The sequence below is a fragment of the Nyctibius grandis genome, chromosome 1 (assembly GCF_013368605.1).
Source record: "Nyctibius grandis isolate bNycGra1 chromosome 1, bNycGra1.pri, whole genome shotgun sequence".
In the NCBI taxonomy this organism is placed as follows: Eukaryota; Metazoa; Chordata; class Aves; order Nyctibiiformes; family Nyctibiidae; genus Nyctibius; species Nyctibius grandis.
In genome coordinates this window covers 47777092-47785658 of record NC_090658.1, presented here as the reverse complement: position 1 = coordinate 47785658, position 8567 = coordinate 47777092, and the positions used below count along the sequence as shown (strand labels likewise).

Here is an 8567-nt window from a genome sequence, read left to right as displayed (position 1 = left end):
GAAACACGCAGAGGTGAGCCCAGATGCAGAGTCCAGGACTAAACTCTGGAACATGCCATTTAACATTCTTCCCTCTTACACAGAGAAATTGGTTTCAGGTGACTCATATTTATATAGTCTCTGTAAATAAGTACAGAGAGGTCAAATGCCAAAACAGCATGTCAGAAAGTTAAAGGAGAAGATAGGAAAAGCAAGCTATGAAGTGCAGAGAAGGCAGCACAAACACAACAAATGCTTTTCTCTCTAAACCAAGGCTGAACCAAAAGTATTACCAGAGGAGTCTATGAACCTAATTTAATAAGTTTACAATACTCCATATTGTAGCATAAGGGATTGCAAGAAGGGGATTAAATTGACATTGGAATTCAATTGACCAGTAGATTAAGATGAAACAAACCAAACTGACTTTTAACACTTAGCTTCATCCTTACCAAGAACTGCTCTGGTAAAGAGACTTTTCTAAGAAACACTATCACTTCCAACAAAGATAGAAAATATTCAGCATTACAGTAGTTGAACTTGAAAAAATTTAATAAGATAAACACCTTAATACAGGTAAATTGTACATCATAGATTATGTGTCTATAAGTGAACTGAATTAGTCTTTTCGTAATTGGACAGTTTCCTCTTTAATTCCATCTTTTGTGACAATGCAAATCTTAAGTGCATCCCCAGTGTACACGTCTCTCTCAGCAGCAGAAATAAACACATCTTTAACCAGCTGCAAAGCCTTTTCCAGGGTCAGAGGTACATGTTCCACATTTTGCATGTTCTTGAAGCCAATCTAAGGAAAGATGAAAATGCATTTTAAAGGAAGTATATTCCATCTAGCATGAAAGCTCTTTCAGTCTCTGCATTAGAACGAGCAGATTTAGACAACTTAGAAGAAATAGTTGGCCTGGCCTAGAAACCCAAAGGTGGCAAAAGTGTTGCTCCACACAGTTTCCAGCTGCATGATCAGAGCTTTGCCAATGCTGATCCTCTTCCAAAAGTAATGAGAAGCAGATCCAGTTAAAGCAAGCATAGCTCCTCCCACCCACTCATCATATACAAGATCACAACAAACATTCAGATCTGAACTGATCTGAATTTTTCAGAAACTGATCTAATTTTTCAGAAACTTCTCACTGGGTTAGCAGTATCAGAACCGCACACAAGCCTTTTCTCTAGCCATTCTGTAGTTAGGAACATTTCTTAAAAGAAAATATTCCCAAACGTACATAGAATTCAAAAATAACAATCTATATTGGAGCATAACTGGTCCCATTAAATAGCGTATTTTAGCTGATAAACTTAAGTGTCCACTTAAGCATCAGAACTGGCCAAGGAGGGGGAAGAGCCACTTACTATGCCTCAAACTCATAACTGATAAAAAGCAACTTATGACATCTTTGTTTCTGCAGAACATATTTTCTTTAGTTAATTAAGTTCAAAACTAAGTCAAAGTTGAGAAATTGGAGGTTTTTTTTAAAAAAAAAAAGACTCTCTTGCTTTCTCAGCTGATAAGAACTAAGACTGCTTATTGCTTTTTTAAGTGCAAAAGTTGTGTTGACATCAGGCTCAACTGACTAAACAATACCAACACCAATATCTGAGAATAAAATGAGTAAAACATACTTTGGTATTTCTGTCATTCAACAATTAACAGCTTCAATTAAATACAAAAGTATTCTTCAGGAATGTTTACACAGATTTAATTGAGTTCCCAGCAGTTTTATGTAAAAACATTCTTAGCAAATAGTGAATGACTTGTATAAAACTTAAGAATTTTATACAACTGTATGTTATATGATAAAATGTATTATATACACCTACTAATTCTATCTTCTTAATTTAGTATTATTTCATGCTAAGTAATGGGCATATTTACATTATCAGCCAAGGGAAAATCAGCTTCTATGGGAAACATAATTTCCCAATTAAAACATTTAACTGTCTTTTAAAACAGGCAGTCCACTGTTTGTGGCATATTAAAAACATGAACAGATTCTAAAGCAGCACTTTCTGATTTCTCCTGAGAAGGCAGAGCCCCACAGTTTGCAAATTTACGGATTAGCAGTCCTATCTGTAATGCATTTGAAGTAATATTCCCCAAAAGTAAAGCTACATTAATTTGAATGTCACAAATGTTTACTGAGATCATAAAAGAAAAAGGACAAAAAAACCCCACAAATAGAGAGAGAACTATTTTACCTGGTTATCAAGCAAGGGCTGCAGCATGGCACTTGCTGATCCACCTGCTTTGAAAGACTCTCTCTGGTATGAGCCTACCGGATCAAAGCTATATACTGCTCCCTTCCCTAAAAAAAAAATAGTATGTAATCACAATCCAGAAAGATTATCACTACTGATAAGGATTTACATCAGATATTAGCTCTCTCTGTAAGCAGTCTCTTTAGTACCACAAATCCCAGGAAACCTTTACCTAGTAATACCACAGAATGTTCAGACAATGCTTCGTACAGGAGGCTCTGGTTGTGGCCTGGTACTATATGCAAGGTTATCTTCAATATTTAAGCTACAAGCATGCTCTTAACAAATGTTTTCTACAGTACTTACCACAGAAAAAGTGCTGATGGAGAATAATCAAAGCAGGACAATGTGCTAGAGCGCGGTGCTGCACAAAGGGCTCTGCTGGTTTTAAAGCTAGCACATAGAGGCAGTTTAGCCATCATTCCTGAACGATGTATTTTGACAGATACAGTTCTTGAACTACCTACCTCCAGAGAGCATACTTGGATGCCTCTGCATTGCCTTCTGGGAAGCAGGGATGATGCTCTGGCCTCTTACACAATTCCCTCTGGAGCCAGGCCAGGCTGCGCAAAGCTTATTAGCTTGCGCCAACACCAGAGATGCAAACACACTGTAGCTCTGAAGCATCAGGATTTGATGAGGATGTGCTAGTCAAAATGCAGCATCTGGCCATGCTCATCCTTTCCCTTCAGATAGGCTGCATCTGAGTTAATAAACTGGCCAGTGCACTTGGCAGCACTGCACAGGTAGCTGAGCAGCCCTGAGAAAGCTAGCAGAGATCCAGAAAGTAACTCTAAATCAAAACAAACCAATCTTGCTGGACCCAAATTAAGCCTGTGCATGCAAACTTGCACTCTGATTCTTACCAGTTGCTACAGCACCCTCATAAGCTAAGATTTACCATTACACAGGGCAGACTAATCCCCTTCCAGACTCCACATATCATACACGTCTTAGCAAGACTGGGGAAGCAGTATAACTCAATGGTAACAACAAACTGCGGGGAATGGCTGAAATTATCCAAACAAGACCACCTCTGAGCTCCTGCTCAAAGCCAGAGAACACAATATTTTAGCAACCCAACCAAATCATTGGACAAGAGCCCAGTAAATCCTGGAAGGTCTGTACGTTAAACTACAGCTTCCATGTAGAAGTCATAATTTTTGTTAGAGGTTAGTTAACGTTTAAACATCTCTTTGTAGAAACCTGTCTCTGGAGTAAATCTTCATAGTTAATAACTTCTACCACACTCACAGGCCTGAGTAAAATATATACAATTTTACTGCTAATATCTTTAAAGACACAATTAAGAAATACAGCAAAGCTGTTATAAAGTGTTCCAGTCTAGAGTAAAGTCTGAGAGGTAAGCAACGTTAGCAGATTTCACTTGTAATCAAATAATTATAACATAGTTCTTAGACTTTCAGACCTTCAGAAATGGAAGATGAGCGGAAAGCAGGAAACAAGTCAGATGCATAATATGCATTTGACCTGTGTAAGTACCGTAATGCCTAAAGGTAGGTGTTAGGAATTGGAACACAAACTTCATTACTCCATCAGTACATCTGAGATGTAAAAGGATAGCTATTCACCCACAGAAATTTAGCCTCTCTTTTTTTTTCTTTTTTGTTTAAAGTCTTACCTTCTTCATCAAGTCCACCAATTATGTTGTAAACGTAGTAAGGAAAGAAACGTCGAGAATAGAGAATTGTAGACAGCATTGCTGCAATAGCCCCAGTAGTCATGGTCTTGTTATTGGAATGCTTGTACATCTGCAAGTGGTACAGCATGTCCAAGAAGAAAGTCAAACACTAAATTTTACACTCAGAATTACGTCTTCTGTAACCTCACTACAGAAGAATCTGATGCTAAGTAAGATTATTAACTAGCATGATTACTGAAAACACACTCGTCTAAAAGTAAAGCCTTCTTACAAGCCAAAAATTAACACTTCTCTAAAGTTTTGCAAAGAACAGATGTCGCCTCATTAACATTATCCTCTCCAGCTCTTCCATTCTTTAAATTTGCGATGTTACACTTAGTAAGAACACAGCATCAATTTCCCCTGCCTGATCTTTCACTAGCAATACAATTGTGATACAAACATTTGAAGAAAACCAGCTAAAATTATATTAAAAACATATCATATTATTGGTCTCAAACATGATACTAAGAATATAAGTTTCTAAATACATTAAGATAGTTAGCTACCTTTAATCTTGCTTCAATAATTTTAGTAAGGGTAAGGCAGTCACCATGGAAACCACTGCATCCAATGACCGTTCGTTCTGTTCTGTAAAACGTAAAATTTTGTTGTGATTTTAGATTTAGTATAAACTATATCAGTTTCTTACACAGTAGATTATTATGAAAACACCAAATGTATTTTCGGTTTCTCTAATGATATCAGAAACAGTTGCCTAAAATGCAGTAACAGATATTTTGTGTATAAAAGGTAACTGCAACCTTCGGCTTGGAAAGGACTCATTAAGTGCAGGACCTCGCAATGTCTGTCAACAATCCACTGACTTCCACAGCAAGACTGACAAAAAGAAATTCTTAATTTCTTCACGCACCCCTAATTCTAGCTATTACCATTCCGTCTTGCTAGAGGATCTGTTTTGAGATGGGGAGCCAACTGTTACATCGTATCACTCAGCCCAGTTTTACTCCATCTGCCCAGAAGACTGTGTTAAGATTGTACGATGGTTATGTAAGATTTATGCTGCAGGTGGTTTTCTGTGTCAGCACAACAGAAGTTATCTGTCTGCGGATGCACCGTAGAAGGTTAGCTCTTCACTCAGTTTCAAAACGCTTCATGAACACTAACTACAGGAACACACACACATTTGAAATTTAAGTTCTAGCAAATTGGTGAGAGTCTACAAACATTCACACACGTACTTATAGACTAACACAAAGCAGTCATTCAGAAAACAATTCCAATGGAAATCTCCCAGCCTGTCACTGGAATTACACAAGCCATCGTATCCAGTATGCAGATTGTACCACAGTCATTTCATTCAGACAGTATCAGAGAGTCAAAGATACAGTAAGGAGTTAGCCAGGAGAAACATAAGTTCATATGATCTTGTGTCATCAATAAAAAAAAAACTGTTTACATAGCTGATGGAAGCCTACTGGGTAGGCACCTACTGCAGTCAAAAGAACATAAACAATATGTATTTTTAAATCAAGGGGATGCTATCTAGGTAAGTCAAGATAGGCATACAATGAGCACAAAAAGTTCCATAATGGAACTACTGACAGGTTTATCTCTCCTAAAATAAACACCTTTTCAAAGTGCCAGATGGTTGGCTAGAGAGACACAGTGCAACTGGCAGCGGTGAGCACACTTGCGTACCAACACCAGGTGTCCTGACGAAGCAGAACGAGTTACCACAGGATTAAGTTTTGCTACAGTTAAGACAAAAGTTCCTCTGTTTATCCAGCCAAAAAAACACCTAGCTTACGTTAAGCCCCGTATCATGCTAAAAAGGTGCCATTATCAGCTAACTTCCAAGAGCATGCAACAAGAAATCCAGCTGTATTTACAACATCACATCACATCTTGCATTACAGCAAGAGTCACCATGACTCCAAAATCAATTTTGTTACTATCCTTTTTTTCTGAGAATTCTGCTTAAAGAAAGTGATAGATCATTCCAGGCAGGTGACAGGCTCATCAACACAAATGATCTTTCATCTGTATCAATTCCTACAAGATCTGGACTTACAGTTTGTAGCATTTTGGACTGTCCCGGCAGTGAATTGCATAATCTTCACTCAGTCGTGTGTCAGAGGCAACAATAGAAAAGTCTTCTCCAGCAATTGCCAACACAGTCCTTAAAAAAAGGAGTATTCATATAATCATGACTTTCAGCACAAATATTTTCTCAGGCACCAGAGGAACAGACTAGATAGTAGTTCTATATCCAGACTCATGTTTTGTCAAGCATCTTATATACCTTGTTGTTTCCCACTATGCACATCCCTACATGTGACTCAAGATTGGAGAAAGAAGATACTAGATACACTGAAGAGAATATATGTACATGATTCTCTACTTTGATTAAAAACTGTACGGAAACTTGGTAAAACAGTTTTTATACAACGCAAGAACCAGACTCAACAGACTAGCAATTTTAGATGCCTGCTAACAAAAGATTCACGCTTCTAAAAGAGTTTGGCTCTCCAAGTAAAAAACACTCCAGCCAAGTACTAAGCACCAGTATTATTATACTTAAATTATCATCACTTCTTTAATCTGATGTTATCCTATGTTATTTACTTCCAAATAACTACTTTTGTGATTGCCACACATGTGCTACCATTAAGTAACAAACAGGCGTCCTTTAAAAAAGCAGTTAAGCATTCTAAAAAAAAAAAAATCTAAATAACACTATCCTGGCCAGATCCTATCACCACCTCAGAGCAAGCGTCTGTAAAACATCATCTACCTTTAACAGTTATGACAAGGTAGCTTTCAACCCCGTTACAGGTTTAAAAGCTGGTAATACGACTATTACACGGTTTTCTTGAGCCGCTACGAACAACCCTACGGGGAAGAGAAGGTGCTTATTTTGACTCGTAAAAGTTCAGGGAGCCCGAGGGTGCCAAACGGACATGCAAGAACACCCCAAAGAGTGGCAAGGACCCGCGGGACGCTCAGCCCAGGGCAAAGCCGAGCCCAGGGCAAGGCCGAGCCCTGCTCTCCCCCGTGCTGCCCCCCTTTCTCTACAAAGAGGCGCTCGCAAGGGGAGGCAAACCCTCACAGAGTGCCGGAGGGAGGCAAGAGTAAGACGAGGAAGACCCAGCCCTGCCGCCACTCTCACCAGGGTCCCCCCCCGCCCCGGGAAGGGGGTGCCTCAGGCCGCCCCACCCCCCTGCCTGCGACTCTCACCCTCCGTTAAAGGTGTAGGGAGAGAAGCGGTGCTGCACGGGCGCGCCGAGCTCGTAGCCCATCTCGGTCCTGGCCTCCGGGTAAGCAGCGGTGGACAACATCACCCCAGCCCACCTCGGTGCTGTCTCACGGCAAAATGGCGGCACCGGAGCCGGAAGTGGTGATCCACCGCTCTAGGAGAGCAGCGGCGGTTTCGTCTCGTCTGCTCTGGAGGACGTCAGGCCCCGCGCGGGCGGGCGGTGGAGGGCGCTGGCGGGGGATGCGCGGGGCCGCGGCCGTTGGGAGCGGCCTGGCCGGTGCCCCGCTGCCCCCGGCCCGCTCCGCCGCGCCGCTCGGCCTGTGCCTGTCCTTGTCCCCGCAGGGCGAGGGGACCGAGTGCACCCTCAGTAAATTTGCAGATGACACCAAGTTGGGCAGGAGTGTTGATCTGCTGGAGGGCAGGAAGGCTCTGCAGAGGGATCTGGACAAGCTGGATCGATGGGCTGAGACCAGCTGTCTGAGGTTCAACAAGGCCAAGTGCGGGGTCCTGCACTTATGGCACAACAACCCCGTGCACCGCTACAGGCTTGGGGAAGAGTGGCTGGAAAACTGCCTGGCGAAAAAGGACCTAGGGGTGTTGGCTGATGGCTGGCTGAACATGAGCCGGCAGTGTGCTCAGGTGGCCAGAAGGCCAACAGCATTCTGGCTTGTATCAGAAACAGTGTGGCCAGCAGGACTAGGGAAGTAATTGTCCCCCTGTACTCGGCACTGGTGAGGCTGCACCTCAAATACTGTGTTCATTTTTGGGCCCCTCACTACAAGAAAGACATTGAGGTGCTGGAGCGAGTCCAAAGAAGGGCAACAAAGCTGGTGAAGGGTCTGGAGAACAAGTCTTACAAGGAGCTGCTGAGGGAACTGGGGTTGTTTAGTCTAGAGAAAGGGAGGCTGAGGGATTGTATCACTGTCTACAAATACCTGAAAGGAGGTTGTAGCAGGGTGGGTGTTGGTCTCTTCTCCCAAGTAACAAATGACAGGACAAGAGAAAACGGCCTCAAGTTGTGCCAGGGGAGGTTTAGATTGGATATCAGGAAGGATTTCTTCACCGAAAGGGTTGTCAGGCATTGGAACAGGCTGCCCAGGGAAGTGGTGGAATCACCATCCCTGGAGGTATTTAAAAGCCGCATAGATGTGGTGCTTAGGGGTATGGTTTAGTGGTGGACTTGGCAGCGCGAGGTTAACAGTTGGACTTGATGATCTTGAAGATCCTTTCCAACCAAAATGGTTCTATGATTCTAAGGCCTTTTTCCGCCTGGGCTTGACACAGCCCCCCGGGTACAGCATGCAGCACCAGCACCAGTTCTTGTGCGGTCCAAGTACTGTCAGCCCGTCTTCTGAGTGACTGATCACGGCAGCGAGCAGGTTGATAGCAGCT

At 42.1% G+C, this 8567-nt stretch overlaps 1 protein-coding gene across 1 annotated transcript; it reads right to left on the bottom strand.

The window, feature by feature from the left end:
* Positions 1-513: 513 nt before the first annotated feature.
* On the bottom strand, positions 514-7300 carry PSMB1 (proteasome 20S subunit beta 1). Its single transcript, XM_068399955.1, has 6 exons — positions 7157-7300; positions 5991-6098; positions 4465-4546; positions 3896-4025; positions 2194-2300; positions 514-784 (listed from the first exon to the last, which is right to left on the bottom strand). The coding sequence occupies exons 1-6, from the start codon at positions 7255-7257 to the stop codon at positions 599-601; spliced, it is 714 nt and encodes a 237-aa protein (XP_068256056.1). The 5' UTR covers positions 7258-7300; the 3' UTR covers positions 514-598.
* Positions 7301-8567: the final 1267 nt, after the last annotated feature.

Excerpts from the sequence above, each read along its gene's own strand:
- PSMB1 (XM_068399955.1), bottom strand. The coding sequence starts at position 7,257 with ATGTTGTCCACCGCTGCTTACCCGGAGGCCAGGACCGAGATGGGCTAC. Across the intron at positions 4,026-4,464 it reads TTATTGAAGCAAGATTAAAG|ATGTACAAGCATTCCAATAA; the intron begins GTAGCTAACTAT and ends TACCACTTGCAG. Across the intron at positions 2,301-3,895 it reads TGGTGGACTTGATGAAGAAG|GGAAGGGAGCAGTATATAGC; the intron begins GTAAGACTTTAA and ends TTTTTTTTTTAG.